Source organism: Carassius gibelio, chromosome A19, assembly GCF_023724105.1.
Source record: "Carassius gibelio isolate Cgi1373 ecotype wild population from Czech Republic chromosome A19, carGib1.2-hapl.c, whole genome shotgun sequence".
NCBI lineage: Eukaryota > Metazoa > Chordata > Actinopteri > Cypriniformes > Cyprinidae > Carassius > Carassius gibelio.
In genome coordinates, this window is record NC_068389.1 from 22,424,300 (window position 1) to 22,437,852 (window position 13,553).

The window sequence follows — 13,553 nt, forward strand, 5'->3', positions numbered from 1 at the left end:
AGACATAGTTTTGACTTGCACCTGAGTTTGTTGACAGAAATCCATTTGTAATTGTGCAACGTTTGCCCCAGATACTTCCATTGCTAGCTTGTTTTTACAAACTGAGGAGCATTTTCTGAGGTAGTGTGCCGCCAGCTTTTCTATTCACATGTTCTTATGCAAATATTGCAATGCTGCATTAGAAGTTGTGACTTGAAACATTAAGATTCGATTCTATCAGCAGAATTTGAACACAAATGTACACACTAAGTTGAGTATAATGTTTATTTAGTGAGATAACAATACTCATAAACTACAACTGAAACACAATTACTGAATAAATTAAAGAATGTGTGTCAATAACTAAAGTGTGACTTTGATTTAGTCATGTGACTGATTAATTCACTCAGATAAGTATTACTGTATAATTCACTTAGGCTAGAATCACCTTCCAGAATGTTCTAGCACGTTATTATTTAAGGCATTAAGCATCTGCCAAAAGATTGCTAGCAAAAATGTAATTCTTCAAAGCATGGTTTATTATGTTTAATGAAGTGGTTTCCCCACTGGCTCCAATTTACATTTCTATTTTGAGGTAATTTCCCCAAAAGGGAATTTTTTTCTTCTCTTGAAGGCAATGGATAAGCTAATTGGAAAAATGTTTGTTTTGCAAAATTTCCTTTCTTTTTCTTTTTTTAGCACAAATTCAGTTTTTGCCTTGGATGGACAGATAGGTACTAATATTTTTAATTGAGCTCAATTTGAATTTGAAGTAACTAAAACTAAAGCCATAATAATATTTTTGTTTCTCAAAAACAAAAACAAACAACAACAACAACAACAAAACATTAACTGAAATAAACTAAAACAAAATTACTTTTACTTCACTTATTTATTTTACTTCAGCTACTTGTCAAAGCAACATTCATGTCAATCTACCATAACAATAATGAACAAAGTTACTAAATGTTTATTAAATGTTTATCAAATTAAAATAAAAACAGAAAGTACAAAAATAGAAACTAATTCTAAATAAATAAATATATATATATATTTATTTATATATATTTATTCTAAATAAATATATATATATATATATATATATATATATATATATATATAAACTATAAAAGTAAAAGTGTAAGATAACACATACCAGCCTCTATGAGTCAACCCATTTCATGTCAAATAAAAGCTTTTATTTGGTAACTGATGTATGTTTTAAATATTGTTTTAATTGTTATTGTTATTATTATTCCCCTTCCTAATCAATATAACTTTAATACATCAGTGTACTTACAATTTTTGAGGTTTGTGATTCTGATGCTTTATAGATAAAACCAAACAACTAAACAGATGAAAAGAAAATAACAAAATAACAAAAATATCATTAGAAAGCAACCAATACTCACATATATAGTAGTACTCATGACCCACGTTGAATTCATAGCCCAGCGAGAAGGCGCTGTAACGCTGGAATTTCTCTGAGAACTTAATGGGAGCGTGGGGGGCGTGCGGCCGGTTGCACTCCCAGCGTTTGAAGCCCATCTGTGGGTCACAGGTGCGGTAGCCTCGGTAACTGACCATGTAGAGAACGTACTGCTCGGCCACACCGCGCTCTAGCGCCCCCCGCTGGCTCTGGTTGTAGTGTGGACAGTAAATGTCCAGGTAGTCGTTGACACTGACCTGTACAGTGTAGCCCTCTCTCCGCAAGCTGAAAGAAAGACAGAGGAAGGAATGGGAAAAAGAGAAACAAACAAAATATTATTATAAGATTACAGTGTTTTTGTTTATCGGATGGCATCAGTGTCATATGCTTTAGATTTCCCTATGGGCAGACAGGAAAAAGGAAGAAAAATGGAAGATCTCATTGACCTTTTAAAACGTGTAAGTCCTGCTTGAACGGAAAAGCAGTTATATTTCAATGCTTTTCCACAGCACATTAAACCAGATCATTTTTCATGCTTAATGCGTGTGAGACACTGATCAAACAACAGGGGGCAGTATATCATTTTACAGCAGCTCTTCTAATTTGACTGTCTCAACACAAGCTCTAACAGAAGAAAAAAAAACGTACTAATACACACACTTGCACGCTTCTAGGTCAGGTCCCACAGGAGATTATTATTCAATTACAAAATGAGGATCAGAAATGTCACCCATTCCTCTTCCGCTAACCCTTCTCCTCAGTTTCTGTCTTTCTTCACACTTCATTTCTCTTTTCTACACACTTTCTGTACTACTACATATGCAAGCTGTTTTTGTTATTTTTTGCTTTCTAAAATGCGCATCAGTCACGTGTCCGCTTTACAGCTTCACTCCTCCTTTTTTACTCACCGTATCTGCTTTTTTTTTTTTTGCTACAGCTTTTTTCCTGTATTTTAATCAGTGTCTTTCTTAGCCTTTTATTAATACACAACAGATGGCAATCACATCTTTGATTAGGGCTTTCTCTCTCTCTCTCTCGCTCACACACATGCAGACTGAATGAAAGATTTTTGTTATGCAGTGTGTTTTGTGGAGGGACGCTTCAAAGCTGCTATATTTAGGGAGAGGGAGATGGAGCAGGCAAGGAGAGGAAAAGAGAAAGATAAAGGGAGAAGATGAAAGAGTGAGGAAAGATGAAATGAAAGTGCAGGAAAACAAAGGATGATATGGGTACAGATAGGCACAGAATTGGGACGCTGATGTACTTGACACTGCTGAAGATGATGATTTTGAGGGGTGTGAGTTTGTTGTCAGGTTTTTACACTGCAGGGACCAAAATGTCCCCAAAAGATGAGTAAAAACTAAAATAACTAAAATAAGAATTAAGCAATACAAAGCATGACATATTGCATACAAATCAGCGCGAGAGCTTTCCAATATGCACGCCATATATCCAAGAGAGCACCTGTCAATCAAAAGCTCACTATCCAATCAGAGCAGATCATTGTTAACCCCGCCCCCACGAGAGGTTTGTGTCAAAACACCAAACGAAAAAACTGCGAAACATAAGAGAAATCTGTGGCAATGCATTCAGAATCCACGATTAGCGCGAAAACAAATCTTTGAAGAACATTAACAAAGAATGAAGCATATTTGAAAAGCCTGTTGAATTTGTGCGACTGAGTTCATTTTTCTTCTTTTGTAATGGCATAGTTTTGATAGTTTCTGAAAAAGTTACGTTCAGTTTTATAGTTAAGTTCATTTTTTTAAGCAAATATAATTCCATAGGTGAGCAGATTTCTGGGTGAACTATCCCTTGAAATGTGTTTGTGATGTAGCATTCACTACATTAAAAGTAACCTACAGTAATGTGCATGTGTCTTCCTGAACAAGTGCAATATGTTACAGTATTTTTGTGTCACATCACCATGTGTTTATGCTCTTTAGTGTACATGCTCTATAGATAAAGTGTTACGCAACTGTGTCTGCCCCATGACACCCACAGACGAGAGAGAGAGAGAGAGAGAGAGAGAGAGAGAGAGAGAGAGAGAGAGAGAGAGAGATGGAGCGCTCCCCAGGGACGTGCACATGTATTGAAGTGTGAAAACGGAGTAATGGTTTTCCCTCTTCTTCTCTTTTCTCACTTTCCCATTTTGCTGTCTCATCATCATTCTCTTTTCAGTGGGAAGGAAAACCTTGTTAGAAGGCAAAGCAGGAGGGAGGGAGAGATAGAGAAAGTGATATGAATTAAAGTGATAGATAGAAGCAACATTTCCAGCTAATAATCATTTCAGAATACAATGAACAGCCTTCAGGGCCAAAGTCTTCACACTAACCATTAAAGAAAATCTTCAATTCACACACTTTATTCACTGAGACATGTATCTGATATATTCCAGTGATACCACTATCTTTTTTTTCATCCATCCATGTTTTATCCTTTTTTAAAATAATTTTACTTTTCGTTGTTTTCCGACATATTCCTTTTGATAAAATGAAATAAAAATTCCTGATCTTTTTTTCTCTCCCTCTCTCTTTTTTATTTATTTAAAAGATGACATACAGACATGCGTAGAAGTACAAATCTGGTCCCTTATTGTTGATATTTTTTACTCAGCTGTCTGTTAGTTAAATTACACTGCAGTACACTTGCCTGACAAACAAGTACCACATACTATTACATGCTATACAGCTATCAATTCCAGTACATACATATTTCATACAGCTGAATGATTAGCACCTTCCCAACCTTTAAAAATGCATTCACCACATCTAACAGCCTTTTAACAGCTCTATAAAAGTTGATAACGCCCAGATATCCATCCTGAACTATTTTGTTTAGTCCACGCCAGGCTCCACGCGTCATTATATGTTTTTATCACACAACTGCAGCTCTGTGAACAGTTTGCTTCTGAGCTTTAAACATTGCTAAAATGGTATCTGACGCAGTCTTGGCTGGCTATTATTGTGATGGATTCCCAGTAAAAGGTTAAAGCTATAACACAGAAAATTCACTCCCGGGGGCAATCCGCGAATGATTCACATGGGTAGATAGAGAGACAACGTGAGAGAGACAGTGAGATAGAGAACGAGAGGGAGATTCTCAAGTATCTACTGTACATAATCTAAAGAATCCAAAAAAAGACACCTCTTCAGTGATAATGGTTGAAACTTGAGAACTGCCTGCTAAAATGCTTTGGGTATAAAGCCAAACACTCTGTTCAAATTTACTTTAAACTGCACCTAAATGTGTTTCAAAGTGTTGGCGTTCACACCTACAGCGATTTGCAGCAACAAAGTGGCCCTTGGTCATTCATTTTCAATGAGAGCTGGTGATTTGAAAGATAAAAGCATTGTCAATTCAGTGTGGCTGAGTATAACTGAACAGTGTTTAAGTAGTGATGCTATACAGTTACTACCAATGGCAAAAAAATACTTCAGCATCAATAGCCGTGTTTCCACTATCGAGCTAGGACCGGGCGTGCTAGTGCGTGCCAGGGCCAGTCGCGTTTCCACTGTCACTTCCGGGGCTTGATCGTGCCTCGCCGGGGCTTCCTCGGGGCCAACGGCCAGGTTTTTTCGGCCCGACAAAATCCTTGGGCCAAAGCGGGCCAGCTGGGGCTAGAGGAGGGATTACGAACAAAGGCGGAGTTTCTCCGTGTCTGGAGAGCGTCAGCGCGGATCATTTCAGAAAGATAACAACTTTAACACCAGCATTAAAGACTTTTTAAAATCAGTTGAGCTCAAAACTCACTCTTAGTCAGCAGCGAGTGTTTGAAATAACTTGATCCGATGTGGATTATAATCACTAAACAAGGCAGAAATATTTATAAGCGATGTAAAAGACTATGCACGATAAACATTAACATTACCATGGTAAATATGACCGCTTGGAGAAATCAGACGTCAGCTTCTTATTCTCTATCACAATTGTGTATTTATTAAGTAACATTTTATCTGTCGTCTTGTTTCGTGAGTTTAGCTCCACGTTACATATCATCAAAATATAATAATGATTTTTGTTCGGGAGCTTTTATAAAAATAGAGAGTATGTGCTGTGGATCATTTCAGAAAGATAGCCGCGATAACGCCAGCATTAAACGCTTTATTTAAATAAGTTGAGCTCAAAACTCACTTTCAGTCAGCACCGAGTGTTTGAAATAACTTGATCCAATGTGGATTATAATCACCATACAGGGCAGAAATATTTATAAGCGATGTAAAAGACTATGCACGCTGGGCATTAACATTAAACATGGTAAATATGACCGCTTGAAGAAATCAGACGTCAGCTTCTTATTCTCTATCACAATCGTGTATTTATTTAGTAACTTATATTATCTAGGCCTATCACAAGCCTCGTCTCGAGAGTTTAGCTCATGTTGCCTATTATAAAAATATAATAATGTTTTTGTTCGGGATCCTTTATAAAAATAAAGATATAATTCATTCTTAATGTGACGTATAGGCCACTGTGACTACAAATGAACAGAAACAGACTCACTGAATAAGCAGGCTATTTTCATAAGCGTTAAAAATAAATAAATAAAATAGAAAGTGTATTTATGTGTGATTAATTTTGAGTCTTGATAAATTAAATCAATATGATCACTGTATCACTTATTCTATAGTTAAAACATACATGCTTTTGAATTTGAATATATAACAAAGCATGCAAACAAATGGCCGCTTTTATCATGTTCGTTTTGTGATCGCGCATGTTCCAGTGACTTATTTCTTAGTTTTCTGATAACTTCTCTAGTGAAATAATGAGGTTGCATGACGTTGTTCTGAGAGGCGTGTTTTAGTGACGAGCAGCGGAGCTTCAAGCTCCCCTGTGGAAACCCTGCGCTACTCTGGCCTCGGTGCTACTGGCCCCGCCCGGCCCGCTTTAAGCCCTGGCTCGCACTGGCCCGACAGTGGAAATGCGGCTAATGGGAGACCAATGCACAAAGGTACATCAGAAAAAGTAGTTGAGTGTAGACAAAAATTGAGACATTAAACGTAATTCCGAGCAATTAGACAACCAATATTTGTATCAATATTTACAGTTTTCTACTAAATCAGTTCTTTAATATCAGGTCTACCAATATATGGCACCTTCTGGTGGGTCTCTGAAGAACAGTGTCTAATAATGCCATAAAACAGATGAGCATTCAACAGGAAACAATAGAAAGAAGGTAAAGTTTATTTAATACATTTTAATTTCATATATTGTTTGCATAGTCAAGCTAAAGCTAACACCGTTCCGGCTCTCTTTACCCAGCATTTTCCTCGCTAATGTGCGGTCACTGGTGAACAAAAGGGATCAGTTACGACTCCGCATCACCCACAGTAAGAGACTTCTGGACTGCAATGTCATGGTTTTCACAGAAACATGGTTACACAGCGACGTACCCAACAATGCTATTGAGCTAGCCGGATGCTACACGTTCCGGGCAGATAGAACAGCAGATGACTCCGGCAAGACAAGAGGTGGTGGATTGTGCATTCATGTCAACAAAGCTTGGTGTACGAACACTGTCATTGACAGTGCTCAGCTAACCTAGAGTTTCTCATGGTTAAATGTAGACCTTTTTATCTGCCATTGGAGTTCACTTCCACCATAATAACCGCAGTCTATATTCCACCGGATGCTAATGCCAAGCTTGCTTTGAACGAACTTCATGCAACCATTAGTAAACAACTGACTGCTTACCTGGGGGCTGCTTTTATTGTCGCGGGTGATTTTAATCACTGCAAATTAAAAACAGTACTCCCCAAATTTCACCAGCATGTTTCCTGCCACACCCAAGAGGGTCTGGCTGCAGACTTGCACTTGCACTCTCAGACTTGCATTCTCAGACTTGCACTCTCAGACACTTGCACTTCCGCTAGTGACGTCACTTGCACTTTTTTTTTTTTTTTACTTTTTGTTTGAATTTCCCAACATTTTATAACAGTAGCCAGGTGGCGAAGACAAGAAAAAAATAAACAAATTTACAATGTCACTTGCAATCGCTACTTGCACTCTCTGCTACCTTGCAATTGACACAAATCTTGCTTGTTGCCAATGGAGACAAGAAGCTGTGGTGGTAAATAAACGTAACGCGCAAAGTTTCGCGCTAAGCATTTTTCCATATAGAATAAACTGTCTACAACTTGTTTATATCACTGTCTTTGTCCATTAAGCTACATTATGTGTTTTATTTATAATGCTTTTCTATAGGAGGAAAACGTTTAATGTACAATTTAATGCACTGCGTTCTGTACTCGTCTGCTTGCCTGTACGGAGCTGATCCTTTTAAAATCACTTAATGCATTTCATAATGCACGTTCATATTTGCTGGTCTGTATATACGTTGAGTCAACAACAAGACATATAGGCTATGCATGCTGAATTGTCTTTATCATCTTAGTCAATTATTAGGCCACATTAAGCATTCGCATTGTGTTCATAGCCATCTGCTTGCCTTGTTGTACATTAAATAATAACTATATATCGAATTTCCCAACATTCCTATATACATATGTGTATATCGAATTTGGTCTTTTAATTGAACTTAACGTATCCTAATATATTATGCCATATTAAGTGTTTGTTTTTTTCTACAGGAGGAAAACGCTTAACAAAAGACTTTGTGTATAGTTGTGCAAGTAGCGATTGCAAGTGACATTGCAATTTAGTTTCTTTTTTCTTTTCTTCACCACCTGGCTACTGTTGTAAAATGTTGAAAGATTCAAACAAAAAGTTATCAATTATTAGAAAAAAAAATAATAATAAAGACTGCAAGTGACGTCGCTAGAGTGTCTGAGAGTGCAAGTCTGAGAATGTAAGTCTGAAATTGCAAGTGCAAGTCTGCAGCCAGACCCTTCTCGCCACACCAGAGGAGACAAAACTTTGGATCATGTTTATACAAACATTAATTGAGCTTACATCGCGACCCCCCTCCCCCACCTCAGACAGTCTGATCATCTTTCTTTGTTTCTCACCCCTAAGTATTCACCCCTCATCAACTGTGTGAAGCCATCAGTGCGGACCATCAAAGTGTGACCAACTGGAGCAGACTCTTTACTTCAAGACAGGTTTCAACACACTGACTGGAGTATGTTTGCTTCACAGGCTGCCTGTGGCTCTCACACGAAGATTGATATCTACACCTCCTCTGTACTGGATCACAGCAACTCTACCATTGACAGTGTAACAACAGAAAAACAGATAACAACATACCCTAATCAGAAGCCATGGATGAACAAGGAGGTGCGACTTCTGCTGAAAGCCCACAACACTGCCTTCAGGTCAGACGACGCTCAGGCCTACAGTAAATCCAGGGCTAACCTGAAAAGGGGCATCAAAAAGGCCAAGTACTGCCACAAGCTGAAGGTAGAGGAACACTTTTCCAACTCTGACCCCCGACGCATGTGGCAGGGCCTCCAGATCATCAGTGACTACAAGTCAAGCAACTCCACTCCAAGAGTCACGGACGTCTCCTTCCTTAACGAGCTAAATGACTTTTATGCTCGCTTCAACAGCGACAGCAAGGAGACGGCCACCAAAATCTCAGCCTCAGCTGACCACCAACCTCTAAAACTCACCTCCACAGATGTCCACACTGCACTGAGCCGGATCAACGCACGCAAGGCTGCTGGCCCTGATCGCATTCCTGGACGTGTGCTTAGGGGATGTGCAGAACAGCTTGCAGGGGTCTTCACAGACATTTTCAACCTGTCCCTCACCCAAGCAACTGTGCCAACATGTTTTAAGTCCACATCCATTGTGCCAGTACCGTAACACTCCTCCCCAACGTGCTTCAATGACTACCGCCCCGTAGCACTCACACCCATCATTATGAAGTGCTTCGAGCGACTGGTCCTAGCACACCTCAAAGACTGCCTCCCACCCACACTGGACCCACACCAATTTGCCTACTGCAGAAATATGAGCACAGAGGATGCAGTATGCACAGTGCTGCACTCTGCAATCACACACCTGGACCATAACAACACGTATGTTAGGATGTTGTTTGTTGACTTCAGTTCAGCATTTAACACCATCATTCCCTCCAAGCTGACCACAAAACTTGGAGACCTGGACATTAACACCTCCCTCTGCAACTGGATTATGGACTTTCTGACCAACAGGCCTCAGCATGTTCGGTCAGACCACACCCACTCCACCACCATCACACTTAACACTGGCGTACCACAGGGCTGTGTGCTGAGCCCATTCCTTTATTCCCTTTACACCCACGACTGGAAGCCTGTGCATGGATCCAACTCCATCATTAAGTTTGCAGACGACACCACGGTGATTGGCCTCATCACAGACAACGATGAGACTGCCTACAGGGAAGAGGTACAGCACCTGGCCACATAGTGCGCTGACAATAATCTGCTCCTTAACACCAATAAGACCAAGGACCTCATTGTGGACTTCAGGAAGAAGAAAGGAAGCACTCCTGACCCCATCCACAATAACGGGATGGTTGTTGAAAGTGTCTCCAGCTTCAAGTTCCTGGGAACCATCATCTCGGAGGACCTGTCCTGGGCCACAAACACCTCCAGCCAGGTCAAGAAGGCTCAGCAGCGCCTTTTCTTCCTCAGGACACTGAAGAAGAACCAGCTGTCTTGAACCATCCTGGTGAACTTTTACCGGTGTGCGATCGAGAGCATCCTGACCAGTTGCATCACAGTCTGGTATGGGAACTTTTCAGTGGTTGACCGCAAGGCACTGCAGAGGGTGGTGAAAACTGCCCAACGAATCACAGGGACACCACTTCCTGCTCTTCCAGAGGACATCCAGAGGAAACGCTGTCTACGTCGAGCTCGCAGCATTCTCAAGGACTCCTCTCACCCTGACCATGGACTGTTTAACCTCCTGCCCTCCGGGAGGCGCTTCAGGAGCCTCCGGACAAAGACAACAAGATTCAGGAACAGCTTTTTCCCTAAAGCTGTCTCCTTGCTGAACTCTGCCCTCTGACACCCCTCACACCACACACATAGACTCCTCCCCCTCTTCAACACTCTGACTGATTTATTTATTTATTCACAACAAGCAAAAAACAGTAACTTGTTATTACTTGCAGTACTGTATGTTCATCCAGGAACACTGCATAATCCATTTGCACACTGAAATATTTTTGATGCACTTTACTGTCCATTGCAATACTGTAAATTATGTTCATAGTTCTGCCTATAGTCTACATACACTTTTACATGGCCCATCTGTATAGTATGTTCATAGTACACCTATCTGTATATCGTGCTTATAGTATTTAATATCTGTAAATTATGTCCATAATACTTACCTGTATAGTTATTGTACATATTATAGACCTTTATTCTGTACTTACTGCTTATTGCACTTCTGGTTAGATGCTAACTGCATTTCGTTGCCTTGTACCTACATGTGCAGTGACAATAAAGTTGAATCTAATCTAATCTAATCTAATAATTACTCATTTTTATAGCCTTTCATTTTCAAGTGAGAGATCCACTGCATTTCAAGATTAATAGTAAAAAAAGACAGAAAAAACAAGACAACAATAAAGCTTTCTCATGATAAAGTCACTATCATTGGGAATGGCACTCTCATTGTCTGAACATTGTCAGATTGGCATACAAGGATATTATTTTATTCTACATTGAATCCTTCAAAACCGCATTAACAATGCTCCACTTTAGCAGGTTAGGGTACGTTCACACTTAGTTCAGTTCTCTTGGTTCTGGCCAAAAAATGAAAACAAAACATTTGGTCCTGGTCTGCTGAGCATTCACACAGGCATTTTTTACAGTGAAACTAAAGATACAGAAACTAAAGGCTTATTGATACATTCAAAACCAAATTGGTCAGGTTGCATGATGTATATTTCACGACTGGACTCATCGAACACGTCAAATCATGTTGCATATCTTCGCATCTTGCCATTACTTCCTGTTTTTGGTTCGTTTATAAGTATTTGGTCCATGTTGCGTTTATATTTCATTCGAATCGCACCAGAGTTCGTTTGGTGCACACCAGGGTTCGGATGGCAGCGTCCACACTTACTCAAATGAAACAAACTAACAGAGCAATCCCACCAAACAGGACACGTGTGAACAAGCCCTTAAAGAATGTCTGTGGCCACTAAATCTAGACTGCATTCATACATTATTCAGAAGACGGGGCTTTAGAGAACTGAAATAGAAGCTCGTACTAGTGCTCACATTGGCCACTTAAATAAGTGAATAAGCATAGTTCTCTGATAACACCACCCACTGAACAGACTGAAAGTGTATGTATGTGACCTTTTCATATTTGTTTGTGTGGACGATAACTCAGGCTTCTAATCTCAACATGTTTTGAATCTTAAGAAATGGATGCAGAGCTTTTCATCTCCAACCCTCAACCTCTTCTCTTTTTTTCCTCTTAGTGAGACTGAAGAGATCTGCGTGACCCTAGACAGCTTTTCAATAGGATGCATTTCAATTTATATCCAGATGATTTTGTATCTCGTATTTATTTAGCAAAAGAATATAAAGCATCTTATGCTGAACAGTGGATTTCTATGAAAAATGGAAAAATAAATCTTGTATAAGCACATATATATAAATAATACAATTCAATTCAATTCAATAACAAACAAACTTCTCATGCAGCAATAAATAAATATAATACCAATTCATGTAGACTAGAGATGTCATTATGAGAACAATTACATGCTAATCAATTGTATCAAACATTTATAAGTTTCTAAATTATTTATGCTTGAGAGATGTCTCATCCCCAGCTGAGCTCTTACAGTAGCACACATACACGCGTCGCTCTCCAAGAGCTTTATTTGGCAGACAAATTACAGTAGACCCACTTGTGTCTGTTCAAAGAGCATAGAGTGAGCAGCGCTGTCTTTGAAGTGAACAATGCGATGGGGAGCCGCCACTCTCTTCAGGAAGTCTGACACACACTGTTAGCTCTCCTCTCCTCTCCTCCTCTTTTAGAATGAGACCGGTGGGGATAGAGGGACAGAGAGACTGCCTGATTTGCATATGTTAAAGACAAGGCGTTATGATGATTCTAACCTCTTGTCCCTGAACAATGTGATTGTTAGGAATGCACTCAAATAGAAATATTGTTTTCATGCTACATTCAAATTGTATTTTGCTAAAGTAAAAAAAAACACACACACACACACAAACACACAAAAACATTTAAAATGCTACATTTTTTATTATTATAAAGTATGAAAATCAGATATTAATTTAGAAATTTACTGAAATCACATTAAATTGTTAGTAGTTTCAAAAATGATAGATTTAGAGATTTAAAGTTTATGTGAGCGTTAGATGAAGGGAAAATTAAAAAGCATAATTAAAAAGTCAATATAGACTGATATATATCAATATACTGTAGATCTCTAATATTAGCAGATAACCATTATCATATCAATATATTGTGCATCCCTATTGACTGTCAAAGTCACACTGGAGGTTGTTGCCATATTTTACTCCAAATGAAAAATAATTCTCATATAAATACATGCATTAAAGGAATTAATAAAGAAATGTAATAAACAAACGAATGCATGAACAAGGAAATGAGAAAATGTACATAATTTTCCATTACAATAAAGTCACAATAGACAATATAATCTCTTTTTTTTTTTACTTCTAATTATGTGGTGTGGTTATTTTTATTTTTATTTTTTTGGTGTGTGTGCATGTGATTCACCTATAAATAAAAATTGAATTTCACACTCATTTACAGCCATGGCCTATTGATCGACACATCCTCATGAAAAATGAGGTCTTGGTGGTCACATGGGAGAAGCTGGTTCTATATCTTCAAACATTGTTTCCATATCTTCACTTCTTTAAATCAATAAGAGGGGAAAAACCCAAAAACCTGTTTAAAGTTTCAGCTTAATGATACCAGCAGCGCAGAAATTACACACTTGACCTTTAAGGGAGAGTTTAAAACTACAGATGAACATGATTTAAACTAATGCAAAGTAATTCACAAATATCTAATGTGCTTATCCATGGTAAATGACTTTGTTCATGCACACACACACACACACACACACACACACACACTCTTCCACAAATGGGTGCGTCATTGTAAGGCCTCTTCCATCCATTAATATTTGATTGTATCATAAAAATAACCAACCTTTTAAAATAACTGTTCA

The 13,553-nt window shown here is 38.7% G+C and overlaps 1 protein-coding gene across 1 annotated transcript in view; it reads right to left on the reverse strand.

Moving 5' to 3' along the window:
• Window positions 1–13,553, reverse strand: part of LOC127935329 (ephrin-A3-like) — a 94,649-nt gene that overhangs the window by 7,473 nt on the left and 73,623 nt on the right. The window contains exon 2 of the mRNA XM_052533111.1: window positions 1,392–1,693. Coding sequence (XP_052389071.1) covers window positions 1,392–1,693 — 302 coding nt within the window. The remainder of the gene's footprint in view (window positions 1–1,391; window positions 1,694–13,553) is intronic.